Here is a 23,335-nt window from a genome sequence, read left to right on the forward strand (position 1 = left end):
TGTGATTAAATATGTCTAAAACAACGTGGGGCTTAATGTTTTTTTTTTTATTTCTAAGTGGAGGATTTCTAAGTTCACGTGTAAGAAAGATTCACTAGCCAAGCATCTCAAACTGCGGAACCCAGCGCGCGATGACCAAGTATCGCGGGGGCTCGCCGCGGCGGCGTGACGTCACGGAGTAGACAGCTGCTCCTGAGCCTGGTCGGCCGGTGTGTTTCAGCGTTAGCGCGTTTCTAGTAGTATCATATCAAGACCGGTTTTGTATTAAACATAAAAATTGAGACATTTAGTATACAGACAGAAAAAATATATGCAAGAATTGCTACATGTTCATACGAACTACATATATACATATATCAATACCCTATAGATGGGTTTCAGGCGTCATCTGTGCAGTGCACGAGCAATGACGGAGCCACTGTCCAGCGACGATGTGCGGACAAGAAGACGGGGTATATTTTAAAACAGGATGCCAGTGACTCTTGCGGTGAAGACGCTGCGATTCGCACGAAGCGGAAGGTAAGGTGCTTAGACATTGGAAGTCGTGTTGTTGTCGTTAATGCTGCATGGGTTACTATAATGTTGTTGTCGAAGGGGTAGTAGAAATTAGCGGTCTGTCTGAGGACTGGCATGCTGACGTTTTTATGGTCTGTTTATATGCTATCAGATCTTCTGTTTCATATAGCCAGCTGGTAATTTAAACATTCCTGTTTCAAAATTTAAAAGCGAGGGCATACCACATTTTCCTAACGAAAAATGAACGAAACCCTCAGAATAAGCTGGCCGTGTACAGTATTCACTGTCTGTTTTAATTTAGCAGTGCTGTTTTAAATGTTTTATGAGGTTGAGACTGAATATGCACAAGCTGAGATAAAGTAGCCCTGAGTACAGGTACTGTATGTCCAAACGAGAAGGCCAAATCAACACTCAGGTGTAGACCTATGCACTGTAGTGTAGTTACATAAGGACAATTTACCTAGCCCGGCTGATGTTTGTCTTTGTCATGCTCTGAAAAGCATTTGGTAAGGCATTTTTAGGCTATTTTTTTCTGTGTAGTAACTGTCAATTACTGTCGTTGTAGTTTGTTATCTGCCTTATCATTACTGTCCCTGATTGCTGACATATATTCTTGCAGGTCTCCCTCTCTCACTGGCTCGTGTGTCATTGCAGACCAGCTGTTATCATTGTAGACGCCAACCAATCGCAACACTCCTCAGGGGACGATGCACATCCCAGCAGCCAATCAAAGCCATGTGGACAGTCCGACCTGGCCCCGCCCACAGGGCCACAGCACCTGGCCTGCTCCTGTCAGCACGGACCGGACACCAGCGACCTACTGTCCAGTCGGAGGGCTGGAGAAAGTCTCTGCCCCTGCAGGATCAGGAGCCCCTCCCCGTTTACTTTTTACAGACTGTCCAGCCTCCTCAACCCCTCCCACCTTCCCCACTGGGCCAGGGTTAGAGGGGCCTCAGTCCTGGGGGAATCTTCCCAGTACTGACCTCCCACCACAGCTCGGCCTGCCTGCTGAGCCCAGTCTCCCCAACGGTGAGTGGACTGCAGCAGCCCGTGTCCTTCATCTGTCTGCTGCAGATCAGTCCTGTGAGGGTTGCCAAGTGACCCTAGGTCCGCGGTGTCCTTTGCCTCTACCTTAAAACACATCAGCATGTAAACGGGCTGCTAAATGCTTAATGACCTGTTGGCAGCATTATTGTAAGTGTGCATTATTGTTATATGAAAATAAACCGATGGTATCTTGAATATTTTGCAATTGCATGACGTGCATTTGAAGCTTAGGCATTTTTCCTGTTTTATATAGACTTTTCCTGAACACAACAGTAAAGCTGATCTGCTGTTCAGGCCAGGAAATGTTGGGTGACAAAAGAGAATAAACCAGTTGAGTGCTTCCACCTAGTGTACATCCGAATTGTGTTGTGGAATTTGAACTCTGTGCAATGGTGGCATGTATGAGCAGCGTGGTGGCGCAGTGGCTAACATTGCTGCCTTGCATCCCTGGGGATCTGGGTGCAGTTCCGGACATGGGGTGCTGTTTGATGGAGTTTGCATGTTCTCCCTGTGTTCAGGTGGGTATCCTCCCACAGTCCAAAGACGCACTGGTAGGTAAATTGGCTTCTGGGAAAACCGGCCCCGTGGTTTGTGTGTGTGTCTTTGTGTGTCCTGTGATGGAATGGTATCCGGAGTGTATCCTGCATTCTCTCCGTTAATTAGAGGGATAACCTCCGGTTCCCCGTGACCCTGTATTTGATAAAGCAGTAAGAAAACGGATGGATGGATGTCATGTCATTTACCAAATCGCTTTATACCATATGGTGTCGCAGGAAGCCGGAGCCTACCTGGCAAGCAACGAGCACAAGGCAGGGTACACCCTGGACAGGGGGCCAGTCCATCACAGGGCAGGTGCAAGTCAGTTGTACATGGGGACAATCTGGAGACCATGGTAAAGGCCGAGGGGGGGAATTTGGCCCGGACACCGGGATAACTCCCTACTCTTCTCGACAAATGCCAGGGGATCTTTAATGACCACTGAGAGTCAGGACCTCGCTTTAACGTCTCATGGATGGATGACATATAAGGTACAATATAATGTTGCCTCAGATTGGCTGATTGATCAAGGACAATTTGGCAACTCTGCTCCTCTTTGTCCTCTAAACCTCCTGGCTTTGCTCAAGAGAAAACTTGAGAAAACCTCAATCTAAAACTTTAGAATTTCTCGTCGGCCAGCCGTTTAGCTTTGTTTCTGTTTTCCAGGCATGTCTGACTCTTGCGAGCCGAGCCCCTTCCCATCCTGCCACACTGTCACTCAGCCACCACCAGGGGGCAGCAGCACAGAGCAGGTGAGGCACGATCAAGCAGAAGCGAAGCAGTTGGACAGTGCTGCTTACAATCATGTCCTGCAGAGAAAAGGGTGGTTTAAACATACAGTTTAAAATAATAAAAAATATTATAATAACAAAAAATAGCTTATAAATAAAAAAAACATTTTCGAGACTACAAAAATTCATCCAGGTGGGGGCTGCACACTGGTGGTGGAGGGGAGTCCCCATTAGCTGTGAAGCGCTTTGAGTGGAGTGTCCAGAAAAGTGCTATATATAGTGTAAGCAAGTATTATTATAACTGTTTTCATCTCATTGTGACAACCTAAAGAAATACTGGTAGGTTAATTTACTTCTGGGAAAACTGGCCGTGGTGTGAGTGTGTCTGTGTTTTGTGACTCTGTGTGTGGGATGAGCAGGTGTCTCCTGCCTTGTGCCCATTTTTTGCTGAGATAGACTCCAACTCCCCTGGAACCCTTTCCTAGCGAATTAGAAGATGGATGGATGATGAACTTAGTGAAGTAATGTACAGTAGAGGACTTTGGAACCGTGCATCTCCACTGCCATTTTCCACTCATTATCACTCTTCCTCTTTCCTTCTCTCTCTAACTCCTGTTCCCCATGTCTCTCGCTCCCCGTCTCCTGTCTCTCCCAGGCAAGCCGAGCTCAGAGCCCCAGGGCGCAGTCTCGCTACGGGCTGGACCCCCGGCTGATCCCCAGTGCGGTGAGTCCGTGGCCGCTCCCCATCCTACAGACACACTCAAGGGAGGCCCGGTCTTTGTAACAAGATTAAAGTCTTAAAAGCAGGCGGGGCTGATTGATGCTTTCTCCAACAACTCCCGGGTGGATGTTTTTCATTTACTTCCCTGTGAAGCTGTTGAACAAGATCGTTCCGTCCTTCCCGGCACGACGGATAGACAAGATTTCCAGTAAAGGAACAGGTAAAGGTTTATTCCAAGTTGAATGGAAAAGAAAAGAGATGCAACATTTTGGCTGTGGAGTCTTCTTAACCCTTCTTAACTGCCGGTTTCCCTCTCCCCCTCACTCCTGGAGAAGGCTTTACAGCAGAAACGCTGTGTCTCTTTTCGTTTCCTGTCAGCATGGAATAAACCCTTACCTGTTCCTCTGAAGCCTGTGCAAACTGACACAGCTTCCTGCCTGGATTTCCAGTATGCCCCTTTAATACAGTGAAAAATAATTTGTCCGCCTCCTGAGTCGCCCTGACCTCCAGTCTTAGCTGCTGTTGAATAGGTCGGAACAGGATGAGAAGGAAGATGTCTTGGGATGCGAGGGCCGAGGGCCGATGTTAGCTGTCCCCTAAATCTTTCTCTCTCTCTCTGCCTCCAGGTGAAGGTGATAGAAGACGACCGAGATGAGTGGGCAGGGCAGGTGTTTGTCTCGGACACCAGCAGGCAGCTCCCACCCCTCTCCAGCACTGAGTGCACCGTGGAGGACAGAGGTGCGATGAGTCCCCAATGTCTCCCTGTTTCCTCTCCCTAGCTGTGCCTCTGTCCCCTCCCGTTCTCCTCCCTTTCAGCCTTTCTCTCCCTCTGCCCTCTGATTTAAGCCCCCCAGAGTAATGTCCCGGCTTCCTGCACACTCTCTCCCCTTCCCTTCCTCCCCTGCCAGACGTAGGACGTTCAGCTGGAACTTGTCAGCTTGCTGAAAAATCTTTCTCACCCTCGCTCTGTCTCTCTCCAGGTAACGCCAGTCCGCGCTTCATCCGCTGTACCTCCTACTCCTTTCCCTGTGATGGAGGGGCTGCCCAACGTTGTCACCTGCCCCTGGGGGCAGTCGTTACCCCCCTCGCGAGGCTGGGGCCCGGAGAGGTCAGAGAGCACAATGTCTGTCCGTACAGCCTTGTCGTTGGAGTTTCTGTTGTCCTCATACGCCTGCGTGCCAGTGCTTTGCTCTCTCGTGTTTCCCTCTGCTGACTGTGTGTTTCTCCACAGCGCCCCCTGCCTGTGCTGATGCGTGGTGCAGAGCCTGGCTGCGTGCTGAGCTGTGGGGGGTGTGGATCCTCCATGTGTCCCTTCATGACCTGGCAGGACAGCGGGCAGAGATTCCACTGCCCCTTCTGTGGGCACATCACTGAGGGTCAGCACACACATGATGTTGTTACTGGTATTACCGTTCTTATTGTGACACAAGATATGTCACATTTTATACATGCCTGTCTTTAACCAAGTTTTGATTGTACTGATTACATTTCTCATTTGTCAGTTGTTGCCCTCTTCTCTTTTGGCATCTTTCGTCTTCTCTTTTGAAATGTATCAAAACCACTTCCCCTCATTACCTCCTCTCTTACTTTATTGTCCCAGATGGGAAATGTCCTTTGCTGGCAGGTACAGATATAACACAGTACACACTACTTTTAACACGTGAACCAGTTAACAGATAAGAGGCATACATGTATGACAAGAAAAATAATAAATAAATACATGTAAATGAAGTTAGATACACAGTCAGTTGTCCCAATTGAGCAGGTTCATAGCTGAGGGAATAAAAGAATAAAAGTTAGTTCTCTCGCTCCTGAATCAGTCTAATAGATGTGTGGATGGATCACGACAGTGAGTGATCATATTGGCCTGCTGCGCTATTTGTTTGACGAAAACGTCCGAAAGCTCTACCTGCTGTGCACCAGTCATTTTGCTGGCTACCTTCACAGTCCTGCTCAGTCTGTTTCTATTGCGTGTATTAAGCTTCCCAAACCAGGCGTCTGCAGTGAATGTTAGGACAGATTCAATGAGAGTTATATAGAATAAAGTCATTGTTGTAGCTCATGCGTTAAGAGAGCGAAGTTTTCTTAGGAAGAACAATTGCTGTTGGCTTTGTAATCAGCAACAGTGCTACGATATTTGTAGCTGCTGACAGTTTCAATGTCTTGCTCCTCTTCCTCCTCCTCGCTCCCTTTCAGTGCCCTGGCAGAATTACCAGCCCACAGACAGGGGGAGTCCCAGGGTGGATTCAGAGCTGCACCCTGAGCTGTGCCGAGGCTCTTATGAAATTCTGGAGACGCACACGCAGGTAGGCTTCATGCAGCACACACCAGTGAGCTGAAGGCTGAGCCACATGAGAGGGAGGTAGGAGGCTCTGACCTGAGCCTCACCCTGCAGTCATCCACCCACTACTAGAGAGCCACCGGCAGAACGTAGGTCCTGTCTAAGGAGCATGGTGTGATAGGTGGGACTACACTCCGAGGGGCCACAGTTAACCTAGCCAGCAAATCTTAGCAAGGTCAGTGAAAACCCTACCTAACCAAACCCAACCAAACCTAGGGAGAGCATACAAACTCCACACAGAAGGTGCCCCAGTCCAGAATGGAACCCAGAACTCGAGGGTTTTGAGCCAGCAGCACTAATCACCCCGCCACAGTCTTGCCAGTGCTAATCCACACTATCTAAAACACATGGGACCGTGTTTAACCAATCAGTATGGGTGTTTACTCCTCCAGTGTTAAAGGGCCTGAATCAAGCAGGTGTGATAAGTCGGTTTCAGTCAGCCACAGAAAAAGAGCCATATAAAAGTAAGCTAATGATTAGTTCAGGTGGGTAGCTGCGTCAGCATGCTTAAGCTGCAAAGGAACAAGTAATAGATTCCTAGAACCTATTACGCAACTCTTCGGCTGTGGAGCCTTCTTTGTGTGTCCACAGCTGAAATGTTGTGTTTTCTTTCTTCTCTTTTCAGCATGGAATAAAATAATAATTAGTTCACTTCTGTCATTAGGAACAGATGTGGACTAGAACTCCACAGACGTGTTGGCCCTCCAGGTCACATGGGTGCTGCCCAGCAATGAATGACTTCTCTCTGTCTGCAGAGGGAGTGTCTTGGTCTGCTGTTGGCTGTGGATGTGTCTGGTCAGGCAGTGAGGGGGGGGCAACTGGCTCTTGTCTGCCATCAGCTCCGCGCTCTCCTTGCCTCTCTGAGCAGGTGAGGTAACACAAACAAGCACAGGCACCGACACTTCCACTTTGGAGCCATTTTGGAAAAAAAAAATCTTTTTTGATGTTTTGAAGGGATTATACCGGCTTGGGCAAGTCGGCTCTGAGAGTGGGAGTGGTCACTTACGACAGAAGTCTCCACCTTTACAACCTTAGCCCCGCCCTCTCCCGCCCCCACATGCTGGTTGTCACGGAAACAGAAGATCTGGAACTACCTGTGTGGGAGGGGCTACTGGTCTCACTGGAAGACGGCAGAGACGCCATTGACTGGTAACAAAAGAATATTGATGAGAGTTAGGGATGGGCACATAACTACAGTTTTACACATGCTATTCAAACAGTAAGTGATTAAGTATTAAAAAAACAGGTGAAGTCTTAACCAGTAATTAGTACAATGAGGCAATTGAAAATGGAATGAGACCCAGAGGCCGCTTCACTTGAGAACTACGGAGACTACAGACTCTGTCCCTGCCCCTGCCCCCGGAGGGTGTCTGCAGCAGGCAGTGTGAACAGCCCCTGAGGGAGGGCTATTTATTTCCAGGCTTATGGGATTTCCTAGTGTTAATGTCTTTAAAAACGTCACCACAGGGTGAAAAGTGTTGTATAAAGTTTTTCTTCAAATTTGTTTTTAACTACTCCTAATTACTTTCACAGTCTTACCCAAGGATGGGGACTTTCCCCATTTAAAGAGCTAAGTTTACTTTTTCCTGTGGTGATCCTAAAATTGATGCTGCCCTGAATGTTCTGATTTAGTTGCAGTGAGAGAGACATGACGTTTAGCCTTTGAAAGACTTATTATAACTTATTAACTCTTCACCTATTATTATATTTAATGTATGTATCATGGGTGTCTTTCTGGTATGTAGAGCTGAATAACATTTCAGAGGCACACTTTGGATAAACAGATTAGAATAAAGAAGATAAACCTCTTGCACTAAAATACCAGAGCTTTCGATTGTAATCAAGAGCAAATACTTACAGTAGATACCATTAACAACGGGATTTTGTCATTTTTCTTCTGGAACAAGTAATAGGTTTATTCCATGCTGAAAAAAAGAAGAGAGAAAACACAACGTTTCGGTCATGGAGCCTTCTTCAGGTGTGAGCTCACACCTGAAGAAGGCTCCACGGCCGAAATGTTGTGTTTTCTCTCTTCTGTTTTTCAGCACGGAATAAACCTATTACTTGTTCCTTTGCAGCCTACGCATGCTGACGCAGCTACCCACCTGAACTATGATTTTTCTTCTGCTACTAAACGTTTTTCTTTCTGTCTGAGCCCCCTCAGTCTGCTCTGCAGTGAGTCTTACTGTTGTGTGTGTGCGTGTGCAGTGTTCTGGAGCAGATCCCCAGACTGTTTGTGGACGCAGAGGACACCCCTGTATCACAGGACCTGCCTCTGCGCTCTGCCCTGAAGATCTTTAAGGTCAGTTACTGGGTGCTGCCAGCATGCATGGAGAAAATGCACACAGTCTGGCTGTCACATGCAGCCATTTTCAATTCCTCTCCATCTTTATGCACTCCAGGCAGCTGGTTGTCCAGGAAAAGTGCTGGTCTTCCACACAGCTCCCCCTAGTGACGGGAAGGTGAACTGCAGCAGTGGCCCCTCTGGATTCTTTAGCTCCAGCAAAACGAAGGTGATCCAGCTCTCAGTGTGTATGGAAAGTCTGCATGTGCTTCCATGTGTGAGTTTGCGTATGAAACCAGCTTTGCATCTGTGCAGCGAGACAGAAGTGGAAATGGAACTGTTTGTGATCGGATGATGCATCCCCTGCTCTTCTGACGTCTCCCTCCTCTTGCCGACAGTCCCTGTTCCAGCCCCCAGAATCCTGCGGCTCATTGGCTCGGGAGTGTGTGGCTCAGGGCTGCAGTCTACACCTCTTCCTGTTCTCCCAGCAGGCTGTGGGAGGGACCTGGGCAGGACACGCTTCCTCCCTGACTGGGGGCAGGGTCTACAACTATGAATGCTTTCAGGTTAGTTTCTGATGGGCTGTAGCAGAGGAAAAGCAGGGCTCGACAGCAGAACTGACATAAATAAAGATTCCCCATCTCTGTCTCTCCGTGTCTGCTTCCCTCTTTCTCTCGCTCAGGGAGAGGCCGACGTGGAGCGGTTCGGCAGTGATTTGAGGAGGTGTGTGGAGGCAGAAACAGGCTACAGGGCTGAGCTCAGGGTCTCTGTAAGCAAAGGTATAGGATCCTCAAGGAGCTGTAGTAGGACAGTTATGCGTGTTTGTTACAATAAATGATCCCACCCTGTTGTTGCAGGTCTGCGGGTGTCTGGATGCTTTGGGGCATTCTCCCCGGGCCCTGATCCAGCTGTCATCTCCCTGGCGGCTATTGATTGGCACACCGCTGTGGCAGTTCAGTTTATGCATCACAGCCCATTGGACGAGCACAGGGGCGTGGCCATGCAGGTGAGCACGGATTGGCTGTTTCCTGCTGGTTGTGGTCCCAGTTGCTTTTCTGAGTAAGGGTGCTTGAGACAAATACTTACTGAGTGCAAACATGTGGAGCTAAGTGACAATGACAGTAAATGTCCCCCTCTGTTTCTGGTTCCAAGTCTCTCTCTCTGTGTCTGACTACTTGACAGAATCAGATATTAGTGGGCTTGATACAAGGATTCTGATTTTTTTTTTAAACCAGTGACACATGTACTAGAGGGCACAAGTAGATGTCACTTTAAGGTGTATTTAAAACCTGAGGCACGTCTTTATCCAAAGGCTGGTAGGAGTGTGGAACAAGTTACCTAGCCTTGTGGTTGTGGTTTCTTTCAAGAAAAGGCTGGATAAATTAACTACTGTCTACTTAATAGGCTGGATGGGCTGAACGGCCACCTTGTTTCTACTATTGTAATGTTCTTCAAATCTTTTGACAGATGTGCTTGTCCTACACTTCCTCCCAGGGAGAGAGGAGGACCAGGGTCCACAGCCTGGGCCTGCGCTGCTCCCGCCACCTAGTGGACACATTCCGCAACAGCCAGGCCGAGACACTGCTGAGCTTCTACTGCAAGAGAGGTGCAGTCTGGTTTCTCAGTCTCCCTTTCTGTATTGGTCATTTGTGTTTCTCTTTTCTGCCATTTTGACATGTTTTTCTTTCTCTTCGATTTTATTCCTTGAATATTTTTCCCCCTAGATGTTCTCATTGCAGTCATTTTACCCCTTTACTGTTGCTTTAATGCAGCTCTGATCAGTGTGCCTGTGTACTGCATGTCTAAGAGTACTCTCCTAGGCTGATCTGTGTATCTGTCCGCAAGCTTACTGCGCCGTGCTGGACAGGCCTCTCCAGGCTGTGAGAGACGAACTGGTCACTGAGCTTACAGAGGCCCTGGCCTGCTACCGGCAGCACTGCTCCTCCACTGCACTCACACATGGACAGGTGGGAGAGGGGGGCACGGCCAGAGAGACAGAGCAACTGCTTGCATATAGTGTGCGTCTTAATGCTGTGCACCTATTCATCCTGTCCTTTCGTGTGTGTGTGTGTTAGCTGGTGCTGCCCCAGTGTCTGAAGGCCCTCCCAGTCTATGTGAACAGTCTGCGCAAGAGTGAGGTCTTGTTGCCCGGACAGCGCAGCTCCGTGCCACAACGACTGCAGCTGCGTGGCCAACTGGTCGCCATGGACCCGGCCCACACTGCCGCTTACTTCTATCCTGAGCTCCTCCCACTGGTGAGACTTGCCACACCGGGGGCCACCTGCAAATGAAGGCGTGGGCCCTCTGTGTGGAGCGTGCATGGTCTCTCCTTGGCCATGAGGGTTTCCTCCCTCGATACAAAGACACAGTATGGCTAAATTGTTCCCCGTGTGTGTGCCTCCAATGGACTGACGGTTATGGACAATGGATGGTACTTCTTTGAAAGAATCCAGAAAACTGGACCAATGTGCATCTACATCCAGAACAATTCCTTCTTTCATCTCAGGGTTCAGACACCACTGGTGAATTCTGTACACCTGCATGAAGCTGCAAAAACCTGGTCATAAGTTCTAATAGCAACCAAGACAACAGGAAAGGGTGTCTAATCCTGCAATTTTGCATTCCTACTTGGCCATTAGGTGCCCATTTCTACTAATTACTGGCTTAATTGGGCCAATTTAACAGAAATTCGTATGGTGCTAGTGACTTGGGGAGACTGCAGCTGTCACGTACCAGGACAGAACACCCCTGCAGCAGGTCCTCTTGACTGACGACTGGTGTCTGTCTGCATCTGTCTCTCCCTGTGCCCCACTCTCTCTGAAACAGCGATTCTCTCCCTGTGCCCAGCCCCTGTGTGAGCAGTCTGTTGGCGATGGTGCCCCTGCAGCAGCAGTGCGTTGCTCAGGGAGCAGTCTGGACTCACGGGGGCTGTACCTGGCCCACAGCTCCCTAGCCCTGCTGCTCTGGGTGGGGGAGCACGTCCCGCTGTCTGTCCTCTCCCAACTCTTCAACGCCAGCTCCTTCAGCCAGCTGCCCTGCGGAGAGGTCAGGAGCCGACACCGCCGCCCGCTTTAAAGAAACATTTCCTCGATTTGGAATTTGTAGTGAAACCCGGTCTTGTCTCTTCTGCAGTGCTGCCTGCCCACCCTGGACAACCCCTTGTCCCTGCGCGTGAGGGCAGTAATCGAAACCCTGAGGTCATGCACAGCCTTCACCCTAAAGGTGGGTGCCACGATGGTACTCTCAGTGCCACATCCTTGATTACACCTACACTGGCATCATCCGTGTATCTACCGACACACGCAAACCAAATGATGGCAAGACATCTTGTTTGCCACCAGTCAAATAAGCAGTGTTTTTGCTACCAGGCCTGTTTGTGTGTCCAGCTGCAGGTGGTGAAGCAGGGAGACCACAGTGAGGAGGCTCTCCGGCACCTGCTGGTGGAGGACAAGAGCCCCAACGGCGGGGCGTCGTACCCCGACTTCCTGTATCACGTGCACATCAACTCCTTGCAGCTGCTGGCGTGAACGGCAGCCGTCTCTTCCTCTTCCTCTTCCCCTTCCATTTTGCAGTTCAGAAGAAATCAAACAGCCAACTTGCAGTCCAACCCAGTGGATGATTTGGCACAAGCTCCTTATTTCTTTGTTCATCTATTGATCATTTTAAGGAGGGGGTTGCACCGGAGAGCTGCACTGGAATGGATGTAAGGCTCATTTTACCAGCACAGCTGTGCTTTCTCTTACTAAATGTCCTGTCCAAACATTCCCCATTGTTCATCCCCTAAACCAGGGCTCTAAAATTAAGCTGGTGGTGATTGGGGGGGAGGGGGCAGTGTCTCTTTTGTTCTGAGCTCTCCTTTTCATTATTTGGGAAATTGTAATACTTTTATCTAGGCCCAGCAACATCTAGGTCCTGCACCTGGAATGAAGGGTTTGGGAACCAACTGGAACTGGAAACATCTAGGCCCTGCAAGTGGAATATGTGTTTTGTCAAATCTGAGGAAATAACCCTATTAAAGGAGAACTCATGATGAGTAAGAAATGACACGGGCAGGCAGAAAAGCCTCCCAGTTTGAGTCTGAGACCCCTCCCCTCTCTCCTCCTGTCTGCCCCACCACATCTCGCTCTGTTTTTGGAGCAATTGCCCCTCACTGGGTTTTTCATTTCTTCTCTGAAAATAAAAAGCTTTCTGGGAACAGACACTGCCGTGTGTCGTCATTGCGTGACAGAAAAATGACAAAAACAAGAAGTGGTGTTTTTTAGAATCCAAACACCGGTCTGTTTAGCTACATGTTCATCCACAGAGGCTGTTCATATGCTAAGCATGTTGCAGATACTCCAAATGTAATTAAAACAATGCACAATATCTGTGCATCTCAAGAATTTTACAGTCCACATTTCAGTTTCTCACTCCCCTATAGAGTGTTCTGTACACTCAGTCGGCCCTGCACACATATGGATACCACTTCAGCACACGCTGACCTCCGATTTCTTACAAACCATTTTAAACTGAGTACACTAATAAGGCTAATGCAGAATATATTTCTTTCAGCTATTTTCATTATATACACAAATGTGTTTATGTAAAGTATATGCATGGTTTCAACTAATACATTCCTCTTGATGCACATGTGGAGAGCTTCTTTTTTTTCCCCCCCCAATGAAGGTAGGCTGCCTCCTGTCCTTGCTCACTGTTTAAACGCTTGAGGCATACTGAGTACAGGTCATGAGGCAGACAACAGAGCTCTGAGACGTTTATAACTGGCTTCCCTGTTCAGAGGTATTTATACACAGCCTTTTGCTGGAGGGTCTGCACCTCCATCTTGACAGGGCACTTACAAAAATGGGAGAGCAGTGTCTCTGTGTAGCCAATCAGGAAATAGCACTTGTGAGGTGGGAGCTTCTGCAGCAGCAGGGCGCAGATCACCAGCAGGTTGCCGCGGCGCTTGATGATGAGCTCATTCGCCAGGCAGCCGTGGAAAGTTCCAGAGATGAATCGCCGCACGAAGACGTCCTCAATGGTGCGCTCAGCGGCGCCCCCTACCCCATCCAGGTTACCTGGGGAACAACAATGAGTGCTTTAACTTGACCACAGGAGTGGGACAGCAATGGGACATTGTGGAGAATGACAGCTAAAAAATATACATGAGGAGACGATGAATAAATGTCAAAAAGAAAACTTGGCTCCAAACAAAGATGGCTGAATTATGCAATGGGCAAGTCTGAGTATGGATCTGCAAACCCAGTGGAAACACTCACTGGTGTGCTGGGACAGCCAGCCCTTGCGGTGGGCAATATAGTGAGGGGCCAGGGCCTGCTCGTACGTCACCGGATTGTCACCCTTCCCAACTCGCACTCGTGCTGCACGATTCTGGAAACAGGCAGAGGAGAAATCAGGAGATGAGAAATACCATAAGACAGCTTTCAGTTAATGCTGAACTCCCTCTCTGAAAACAGGACTTTACACATGAGCTAAAAAACACCCCTGCTGCCATATCTGCCTGCTGACCACTAGGGTGCAGCCTTACTCCGTTGTACATTGAGAGAGAGAAGTTTAATCAGGTTAATTTTTTGTTTATCTCAAGCACGGTTAAATGAAAGCCATTTGAGGTCATCTAGAATCACACTAACATTACTCTGCACTGACCATGTCGATGTAACCAAATCTAGAGGACTTAACACCAAGGCATATTGTAAAATTTGCCACCTGTGGCTGTTATACACTTTTACTAGCCAAATTAATCTTCTCATTATATGACAAAGATACAAACAGTTCAGCGAATCTAGCACATTTTTGAACAAATATTATTGCTATTCCAACTGGTGTAAGTTTTAATACATGATTGCTTTAACGTTTATTAGTACAATTAGTACTGTGGCTACAGTTACTAGTAATAAATTCAATGGGACTACTGGAACCTCTTACCTTGAAGCACACTGCAGTGGTCTGAATTGCTCGTGTTCCGGGAACACATCGAACTGCACTGTTGGCCTGGGCCAGTGGGATCTGTGGGGGCAGAGAGAGAGAAAAAGAGGACACACTGCCTATCAGCCAATGAAGAGGGAAGTGAAAATGACTGTCTGTTTCACACTCCCAGCAGATACTTTTGTATTATAGGTAACACTTTACAACGAGTCTCTGTCTATATTTAATTCATGATTAACGGGAAGTCAAATAAATTACTGAGGTGTACACTGAGCCAAGTCTTTGTATATCGACTGCTTGGCAAATTATGTATTGCTTCTTACATTGTCACATTAAAATGTTTCTTGTAAAGTTACTCAATTATCAGGGACTGGTACTGAAGCACGATCAGCGATAAAGATTAATGTGCAACCAATATGTTTGGTTCCCAGTGACAAAAAGTCCTGCCAGTGTAAAATATGTTTAAAGGGATTTATGTAAAAATGCCTACAAACTACTGTCTGCCATAAATGACCAATTACCACAGAACACTACTATTTAGAACTACAGAACTACCATCTTCTACGTAGTGTGTTTACTTAATGCTATTGCCTTTATACTGAATTAAAGGTTTATTTTCAAGAAGCGAAATATGTCATCGAGACTTTTGCCATCTGCAGTGTATTACCACAAGATAAAAACGTTTAATCTAAAGCTTTTTTCCACTCAATAATTGTAAAACACTCCTGTCAAATGTGATGGATTATATATCGTCCATCATGCTGTACAACGCAAATACAAATCCCTCAATTACAGTTACACAGATTTTAATTTAGAAAGCCTGGACTATTTTATTGATTAAATCATTTGCAAATCCTTTCAGAATCTGCCCAATTAAACGTGTCATTCAGTGTACACAAGCAATAACACAGTTTACAAGATCCAGCAGTAGATATCACCTAATATCTGAAAAGCCAACATATTTCCTCATTATATTACACGTAATTGTTTTTCGTTTAGGGTTCTGTACCACTGTTTTAATTAATTAACTAGATCTACACGACTACTTGAAAGATTTCTAAAGGCTTTCTTACCAACAGCTTCACAGATCGACTACAGAAGGACGTCGCCATCTTGAAACACGCACTGATTTCTGGGAGCAAAGTGGCTATAAAAAAAGAAATATTTTATCTCTATAATTTGCTGTAAATATAATATATGTATTCAGATACAAAAATAATCAAATGCATAAATACATTTTATACTGTTTCTTTTTATTAATTACCAAGTATAATTTCCATATTTACTTTTTATTGTACGAGTGGTGTTCTGATTAAATGAGTCCGTGGAGTTGTTTCCATACATACCTAGAATGTTCTTTTCCGAGGCAATAATTTATTCTGACAGTATTTTAAAAATGTTTAATTATTGTTAAAGGATACATTATAAATTAATTATAACTTAATAATATAACTTAATTTCTTCATAAATGTGAATGTAATAGTTAAGCATACGAAAATGTTAAGTTTCAGTTATGTTCATTTGTAACTTAAAATTACGTTAGAGACGCGTTTAAGTATTTCTCGGTGATGAATTTTTGAATGTTACAATGCCTTCATTCCTTTTTAAAAAGTGCTGACATTTTTTGTTGGGTGAGCGTAAAATTATAAGAGGCAATCGGGCAGGGCAACTTCGTTGTTTTGCGTTTCCACACGGACTGTAAAACGCGAGTCAACAAGAAGCAGGCGAAACCGTAAACCGTATAGACAGAGCAGTGCGTCAGAAGGGATATTTTGAAAATATCGTAGTAAACACCTACCATAAGTGTGCAGTACAAGTGCTTTTTATTTGCGTCGTGTGTGTTACTTCGGTTGTTTACACAATGTCTTCCCAACTGGAGATGACTGAGCTGTACGACAATGCTCTGCTGGGGATACTGCAGCACGTCGGAAACATACAGAATTTTCTACAGGTTTATTTCGGGTTTCTCTATCGAAAGACAGATTTCTACAGGCTGTTAACGAGCCCCAGCGATCGCATGGGTTTTCCTCCTGGGGTCGCCGAGAAAATGGTGCTTAAGGTAAGGTGAAAGTAAATTTTTAAAAACGATACAAATAAAAAAAAAGTTGTTAAACTATGGGATAAGTGCATAAAATAGGAGCGACTTCTCTGGAGCTTTCGGTGTTCCATCAAAAAGACTTATTGTAGTTATGTATGAGAGCACCACTCTGCGCAGATTTTGGAAAGAAACTTACCTGGTGTGTTTCATTGTTTATGTTCTAAGATTATCTCGGTGTACAGCTGGCTCTAGTCTGTGTTGTTTGAAAGTACAGTTACCTAGTGAAGGATTTCAGACAACAGTTTCTTAAGAGTTTACATTTTTTAATTGCCTTTTGCTTTGTCTATTTGTTAACCCGGAAAATTCGCGTTTTGGTGGTTTTAAGCGGTTTAATCCATTTCTCGAAAGGCTTGGAAGAAAACGACGGTGATTTGGGACAGTCTGTGAGACGCATAATTTCGTGTTTTAATTAACTAAAATGATACAAATGTATCTGGAAATCTTTCAATAAAATATGTTTCGGTTAACTTTTGTTTATGTTAACACTATATGGCATTTAGAGAGTTTTTTTTTTATATTGTCGTCGTTTAAAAGCAGTTTTGTCCCTACAAGCGTATTCTTATATACATTCATAACCATAGTGTTTTGTATTAATGCCCTATAGAGGTACATTTATAACTCCTGGTTTCAGGGTCCGTGGGCTCAATTTCTAACATCCACAGAAACAGAGCGCATGATGGAAGCTCCTAATGCCCACGAGTTGTCTACCTGGTGGTATTCTGCAGCGTTTCTCCCAGATAAAATAGAATCTCAATAAAATTCTGGTTTAATAATGAATTCCAACAAATCAAAACGTGTGTTGTGCTACAGCCCCCTATTTATTTGTCTTTTATGTGGAGCAGAAAACACTAGATCGTTAAAAAATGCATTTGCTGTTGTACTTGGGCCAAATTTAGTCATTAAATGCTATCTCCACCAACAGTCACTGGCAATGCAAAATATATACTTGACATAACAATTTGCGTTACCTGTATGTTTAAGTAGTTGTCTGTCAGACTTGTTTTCACATGTTAATCAATACCACCACATATCTGCCAGTAATCGCCCCCCCCTGCAATTCTGCTTGAAGGTATGGAGTTTGCCCCTTGAAATGTAAAGTGAAATATACGTAAGAGTGTGCTTGAGGGGAAAGAGGTGATGAAGACATCTGGTTAACCAAGCATGCCTCTGAAAATCCTTTTTGGAGATTTCCAGATTTGTTATAGTTTGTGTTTAGGGCCATCTGACACGGCAAAAGGTTGTGATGAACACTTTTGTGATAGGGATGTGTACTTAGATGATTCGCTGTATTACATCGGCAAGATACCAATAAGAAATGAGACTTGCTGCAGCATTAATCTCAAATCCAAATATTTTCCTTTGTGTTGCCTCCCCAAATACCTGAAGTGTCTCAGCATTCCTCTCTTCTCTGTCATTTCTCTGCCCAGACATTCAAGGTGTTTGAGCGCCTGGCAGCGCAGGACAGAGAGCAGAGCTTGCAGGAGGCAGAGAACAAGGGAAGGAAAGAGGCTCCCCCTGCTGTGGAGGAGGTGGTGGTACAGTCTGAGGCAGAGGTCCAGGTGCCAGTGCCAGTTCCAGAGAAGGAAGTGTCAACACAGCCCTCACCCCCCTTACAAGAGCAAGTCCAACCCCCCTGCCCAGACCCAGCCTCTGCTGACAACATCCCACCAACAGAAGGAGCTCAGGCCATGCCCATTGCAGAGACAGATGACACAGAGAAGTGAGTGTGGGCACTTCTTATCCCCCACAGAGGACGTTTACTCTGCACAAATGTGTTATAATAAGAAGCAAAGGTTTGGTGCATTGAGGGTGTCATAATTTTTGCTTGGATGGGGAGAGCAAAGAAATTGAAATAGTGGGGAATTTGGTGTATGCCGTTTAAAGTCTAGCATGAAATCCAATATTAATAATATTTGGCCTGGGGCTTTTTTGCATCATGACAAAAGCCGTCAGACTGCATTATTTGTTAGACTGGCTGCAACACAGCTGGAGATGAAAGCTCACACAATCATCAGTGTGGATTTCACAGTTTCCCAAGTCATGCTCCTGCAGGCATCTTTGTCAGTCTTTATGGCATCTTTGTCACTCTGATAGCTTTAGTCACTCGTGTATGCATCTATCCAGCACTCCACAGTCCACAAAAAGATTGCACACAAAAAAAAATCTCTTGTGTTTCCTCAGTTACTTTTAAAAGTACAATTTTGAAGTGTCTTAGAGAGAACCACTTTTCAGTCTCATCTCTGGTATGTGTGCCCACTTATTTGCCTGTGTGTAGTTGTAGTTAGCCTGTTATATTTTTGAGTTTGTTGTTTTGGTTGTAGCAGTGTGACAACCATCCTGTATTGTGTGTTTTATGTGCAGGGTACAGGAGCAGTTCCAGGGCAATCCTGATAGTTACAATGGAGCAGTGAGACAGAACTACACCTGGTCACAGGACTACACTGATGTGGAGGTCAAAGTGCACGTTCCCAGCACCATTCGCAAGGGCAAGCAGGTAGGCTAAATAAAAGAGGCAGACGCAGGTAAAACCTAAAATCAAGGGACATTTCAATACTCAAGAGAGAGAGGAGTACACTGACAGAAGTATTAGGGTTTATAGGGGTACACTGAAAGAGATGGCAGTATGTCACTCAGAAGAAGAGGTGGAGGAAAGGAGAAGTAATGAGACAATAAAAAGAAAGAGAGGCACACAGAGATGCAGGTAGTTCTGGATTTATTTAGTGTTTTTAACATAATTATTAATGAGGTAGCCATGTTGCTGGAACAGTATGCTGACTGAACGTTTTTCAGGACACCAAAACAGAATACCCCTTTTACGCCAATGACATAATCCTGCTGTTGCTCGCTAAAACCACTGCTAGATCAGTGCTGTCAGAGTTGGACTGGACTGTACCATAATGCCTAATTTCATCCCTCTGTTACCACCTAAAACCTTTTACCAAGTAGGTATTTTGAGCAAATTAATAATGAATGTTTTCATGAAAGCATAGGAGTGATAAAACAGAAAATCCTTAACAAATAAGAAATACAATTTTAATTTTATTATAACAATTCTTTTGAAGAATATTTTTTTTTCAGACATAGGACTGAAGTTCTTGAATGTTGAGTAAGTGGATGGTACAGGCAGAAACCATGGAGTAAGTTCTAGAGTTACCCAGGGTTAAACTTCCTGCAGTGGATACAGGATCCTTGTCTGCCTGACCCAGCGATCATGAACCTGATGACGATTTCTTGATTCTTGTAATCACGCTTCACAGTATTGCCTGCCAGCCAGGCTTGATCATATACCCCAGAGTACTTTCCAGATGGATACTGCTGAATCATATTTGGAGCCCCTACTGTCATGGATTAATGTCCCTGTAAAGTCTGAGAATTTGTGGAACATCCTCAGCTTGCAGTGAAAAGAAGGTTTGATGATGAAAGTGAAAGAATACTTTAACAATTAGCAACCAGAAAGGTTAGATGGGTTGAATGTTTGTAATCTTGTGTTCTTATGCTTGTTTTAAATCTTTTTAGGAACCCATTTTTGACGATAGGAGCAACTACGATATTGGAGGTCAACAGTAACTTGGTAGCAGAATCAGTATCACAAATTTAACACATTTTTAAAAGAGGAATTTAACACATTTTTATAATTTTAGTTTTGACGATTTGTTTAGTCACATTTTACATTTTTTCTCAGTCTAAGCTCATTGTGCAAAACTGTATGTGGTTTGTGTTACACGTACTTTGTTTGTCTGGAGGCCACAAATTACCAAATTTCCTCCCACATTCCAAAGACATACTGATTAGGTTAATTGGCTTCTGGGAAAATTGACGCTGGTGTGTGTGTGTGTGTCCTGCAGTAGACTGGCTTCCAATCCAGAGTGTATCCTACCTTGCACCCATTTCTTGCCAGGATAGAATTTTAGCTTCCCCATGACCCTATATGAGAAAAAGTGATTAGAAAATGGATAGAAAAACATGAGTGAGCTCCTATCCAGTAAAAACAGTAAGATTATTTTTGATACTGACTGAGGTTCAAACATTCATGTCTTGTTTGATTTTGGTTGCTTCTATGTCAGTTACTTCTGACAACAGGGCAAAGGGGACTTTGATGTCTGAGCCCTATACAGAAAAAGTTAATATTTAACATTTCACCACAGTTCTTACAGTGTTGTCTTCCTGAAACGGTTGACACACATCCTTTGTCTTTATTTCCTCCTCTCTCCTCATTTCTCCTGGGGCCAGGTGTCAGTGAATCTACAGCCAAACAGCCTGCGTGTTTCTGTGATGGAGATGGGTGTGGAGACGGTGCTGATGGAAGGAACTCTCACTCACAAGATCAACACGGAGAATTCACTATGGAGCCTGGAGCCTGGGAGCTGTGTGCTGGTAAGATGGACACTTCATCATAGTACAGTGCACAGTCTTGAAACTCACTGTAACTCCTGTAGTTCATTCAAACGCTGCAGTTTGCTGGAACACCCTGTAACACAGAGACATAGATGGTCTCCTGCCCTGTGACACTTTCCTTACTTTTTCTCTTCCTGCCCCAGCATTCAAGTCCGATAGATACTTGGCACTGCTCTTTCTTCTCTCTTTCTCTCTCCTTCACTCCCCCTCTCACTTCAGTAAGTGCAGTGAACATTGCTGTAGCTCCCTCTCACTCTTATCAATCTCTCTCTCCAGCTGTCTCTCAGCAAATGTGGAGAGTACTGGTGGTCAGCAGTGCTGCAAGGAGAGGAGGAGATTGATGTGAACCAGATTAACCGTGAGCGCTCTATGGCCACCGTGGATGAGGAAGAGCACGCCGTCCTCGACCGTCTCACCTTTGACTACCATCAGAAGCTGCAGGGCAAGCCACAGAGCCACGAGATGGTGCGTACTCTGCTGTTGTTCACGCCTCGTGTCTGCAGGCTTACTTGCATTCCTTGTGGCCAAGAGCCCACGTGCAATCTGAGTTGTTGTGACCTGTTGTGTTAAAATGTAATTCCTTCAGACACATCCATGTATCCATTCTTTCATCATCATTATTCACAGCAAAATGTGGGAAGGTTTGGAGGATAATGGGAAATTGAGAATGTGGCAAGAAGACTGACGTCACAACTACTTAGAACGCACACAGATATCTGTCCACTTGAAGGATTCACTTGTATTCATCCCAGTTTGCCCTAAAATAGTGATGTAGTGATCCACACTCCACAGGCACGTTTTGTGTAAAGATGTGCTTTTTATTGTGATTACCACAGTTTTAATAGACAATGGAATTGATTTACCCCTGTAGTGGTTTGTCAGGATTATAAAGAAAAAAAACAATCGCCTTATGTGTCATTACTGACATACTGGCAGTTTATTTAGAATATTTATATTTATACAGTCATTGTCTTGCAGGGACATAATCAGGGAAGACATGTGGAAATGAAGAAGAGTTAGGGCTTAGCTCTTTTCACAGAGAGCTGGAGGTTTTTGAAACACGTTTCCAGCAGTTGAAAATTAACTCTCTTATGAAATTGCTCTGTTTTCTGTAGCACACTAATCTTTGTACTAGTTCACCTCAGGTCTGCATCATTCACATGACCAGGTAGCTACATACAAGAGCGAATTAATTCTCCTCTGATTACATGTGTGAGTGAGTGCATTAATGGTGCCGGGTTTGTATCCAGCTCTATCCAGTTTTTGGCACAAGAGTGACTCCTTGTGACTCCTGCACATGAACTGCAGGCAGCTGTGAGAGACATGACTTCTCAAGTTGTCACCAGTTCTCCTGTAAATTGCTGTTGAATCTGACTTGTCAAACCTTGGTGGACCAGTAGGTCTTCCCTTTGGACTAGACTTTCCAAAACAGTTTTCCAGTGTGGTCAACACTGGGCTGCAGGAAGTGCCATCGTTCTGATCACATAGACCAAAGTCTTGACCAGTTGGTCATTAAAGATCCTGTGGTATTTTACAAAAGAGTTGGGCTATTAGTATCTCAATATCTTGGGTAAATTCCACTCTGGGCAGTCTGGCTTCCTTGAAATCAAGTTGTTTGCTTCTTCCCATGATAAGCTCTGTAGTGGGGCCGCTGGAGCAGATTGACTGCCCTGTGTCACCTCTGTAGGAGTGGTGGAGGAACTAGGTCCATTCTTGTACATAAGGTGCTTCAGGGTCCTTTCATTAGGAAAAGATAAACGCATTAACTTATACTTATAAAATCATGAATGCGTCTGCAGGTTCTTATTTCAAAAGAGTGTATCTACATGTCTGTGTTCCGACGCACCTCTCTATTCACATTGTGATGCTCATTGTGTGTTTTTCAGAAGGTGCACGAGATGCTTAAGAAGGGCTGGGATGCTGAGGGCTCCCCATTCAAAGGACAGAAGTTTGACCCCTCCATGTTTGAGATCCCTCCCAGCGCCGTGCAGTTCTGACACCAGCCACCGGGGGAGCACCAGGGGGAAGTGTGCCACACTGAACTCAAGTCACCACACACTGGCATGACTCTCAAGGAGTATGCATATGTACTCAAATTCAGGAGAGCACTCATCGGCTGTCTGCATGGTACTGCACAACAAAAAGTCTCTAAAAGATTTGCAGTTTACTACAAAACTCTTTTTAAAAAAAGTCAAAACATTGAGGTTTGCAGAATTGACCGAAGGCTAGGGTTAAATGTTCTTTATTTTACAGCAAAGTAACAAATGACAAAGGCGCAATGACATTGAATGACAATTTTAAACAAGGCAGAGGTACAGCCAATGCAATATTGCTTAAAAATGGACCTCATGGAACCTCATCAGTTGAACAAGGACCCATAACCATGTGCGATTTAGCTCTTCTTCAACTGATGTGTATGTACAGTTGTCCTTCAGAGCAGTCACCCCTTGTTCCTTCAACAAAACCTGGCATTCTACTTCCCTGTTTCTTTTTCCTTTTCCCCAAAGTCCAATTTACCATTGTGATGGTTCTGAACTGTTCTTCTTCACACGCATCCAAAGAACTGTGTGACAGGCAGGGGGGGATTATGCTTGCTGGGGTCTGGAGCCGTGTCGCTTTCTGGGGAGGGGGATCTCCAAATTGAGTTCCTTGCCTTTTGCTGTATAACAACCAATCTCAGTCTGGGATTTTAAATATTACCAACTGTAAAGCTGAATCAAAATTAAAATGAACAAAAATA

At 45.2% G+C, this 23,335-nt stretch overlaps 3 protein-coding genes across 10 annotated transcripts; 2 read left to right on the plus strand and 1 right to left on the minus strand.

Moving 5' to 3' along the window:
• The first annotated feature begins 170 nt into the window (after positions 1-170).
• Positions 171-12,372, plus strand: LOC102686392 (protein transport protein Sec24C). 5 transcript variants are annotated; one of them, XM_069181766.1, is made up of 21 exons: positions 171-519; positions 1,136-1,545; positions 2,767-2,852; positions 3,487-3,555; positions 4,179-4,290; positions 4,533-4,660; positions 4,784-4,928; positions 5,749-5,858; positions 6,649-6,761; positions 6,848-7,042; positions 8,102-8,195; positions 8,296-8,406; positions 8,576-8,743; positions 8,860-8,956; positions 9,035-9,183; positions 9,645-9,783; positions 10,023-10,144; positions 10,253-10,432; positions 11,025-11,222; positions 11,310-11,399; positions 11,564-12,372. In XM_069181766.1, exons 2-21 carry the CDS (start codon positions 1,224-1,226, stop codon positions 11,702-11,704), a joined length of 2,769 nt encoding a protein of 922 aa, XP_069037867.1. In that variant the 5' UTR covers positions 171-519; positions 1,136-1,223; the 3' UTR covers positions 11,705-12,372. The 5 variants fall into 5 exon arrangements, with proteins under 5 accessions (XP_069037867.1, XP_069037876.1, XP_015195840.2 ...); XM_069181775.1 differs by having other exon boundaries at positions 11,570-12,372; XM_015340354.2 differs by having other exon boundaries at positions 9,672-9,783.
• On the minus strand, positions 5,124-15,986 carry mrps24 (mitochondrial ribosomal protein S24). 4 transcript variants are annotated; one of them, XM_069181807.1, is made up of 7 exons: positions 15,901-15,986; positions 15,176-15,249; positions 14,103-14,183; positions 13,436-13,547; positions 13,016-13,234; positions 6,988-7,039; positions 5,124-5,325 (listed from the first exon to the last, which is right to left on the minus strand). In XM_069181807.1, exons 2-6 carry the CDS (start codon positions 15,212-15,214, stop codon positions 7,011-7,013), a joined length of 480 nt encoding a protein of 159 aa, XP_069037908.1. In that variant the 5' UTR covers positions 15,215-15,249; positions 15,901-15,986; the 3' UTR covers positions 5,124-5,325; positions 6,988-7,010. The 4 variants fall into 4 exon arrangements, with proteins under 4 accessions (XP_069037908.1, XP_069037906.1, XP_069037902.1 ...); XM_069181805.1 differs by having other exon boundaries at positions 5,124-7,039; XM_069181801.1 differs by lacking the exons at positions 5,124-5,325; positions 6,988-7,039 and adding an exon at positions 7,748-7,818.
• On the plus strand, positions 15,964-23,335 carry nudcd3 (NudC domain containing 3). Its single transcript, XM_006625538.3, has 6 exons — positions 15,964-16,161; positions 17,628-17,920; positions 18,562-18,694; positions 20,431-20,574; positions 20,872-21,060; positions 22,482-23,335. Exons 1-6 carry the CDS (start codon positions 15,964-15,966, stop codon positions 22,590-22,592), a joined length of 1,068 nt encoding a protein of 355 aa, XP_006625601.2. The 3' UTR covers positions 22,593-23,335.

The sequence above is a fragment of the Lepisosteus oculatus genome, chromosome 2 (assembly GCF_040954835.1).
Source record: "Lepisosteus oculatus isolate fLepOcu1 chromosome 2, fLepOcu1.hap2, whole genome shotgun sequence".
In the NCBI taxonomy this organism is placed as follows: Eukaryota; Metazoa; Chordata; class Actinopteri; order Semionotiformes; family Lepisosteidae; genus Lepisosteus; species Lepisosteus oculatus.

What these genes read in the sequence shown, in the direction of transcription:
- LOC102686392 (XM_069181766.1), top strand. Translation starts at nt 1,224, where the DNA reads ATGCACATCCCAGCAGCCAATCAAAGCCATGTGGACAGTCCGACCTGG. An exon ending in GTGCACCGTGGAGGACAGAG is followed by an intron (nt 4,291 to 4,532) that starts GTGCGATGAGTC and finishes GTCTCTCTCCAG; the next exon opens with GTAACGCCAGTCCGCGCTTC. An exon ending in GCCAGCTGCCCTGCGGAGAG is followed by an intron (nt 11,223 to 11,309) that starts GTCAGGAGCCGA and finishes TCTCTTCTGCAG; the next exon opens with TGCTGCCTGCCCACCCTGGA.
- mrps24 (XM_006625539.3), bottom strand. Translation starts at nt 15,214, where the DNA reads ATGGCGACGTCCTTCTGTAGTCGATCTGTGAAGCTGTTG. An exon ending in CCACTGCAGTGTGCTTCAAG is followed by an intron (nt 13,548 to 14,102) that starts GTAAGAGGTTCC and finishes GCCTGTTTCCAG; the next exon opens with AATCGTGCAGCACGAGTGCG. An exon ending in CTGGCTGTCCCAGCACACCA is followed by an intron (nt 13,235 to 13,435) that starts GTGAGTGTTTCC and finishes GTTGTTCCCCAG; the next exon opens with GTAACCTGGATGGGGTAGGG.
- nudcd3 (XM_006625538.3), top strand. Translation starts at nt 15,964, where the DNA reads ATGTCTTCCCAACTGGAGATGACTGAGCTGTACGACAATGCTCTGCTG. An exon ending in CCATTCGCAAGGGCAAGCAG is followed by an intron (nt 18,695 to 20,430) that starts GTAGGCTAAATA and finishes TCCTGGGGCCAG; the next exon opens with GTGTCAGTGAATCTACAGCC. An exon ending in AGCCTGGGAGCTGTGTGCTG is followed by an intron (nt 20,575 to 20,871) that starts GTAAGATGGACA and finishes CTCTCTCTCCAG; the next exon opens with CTGTCTCTCAGCAAATGTGG.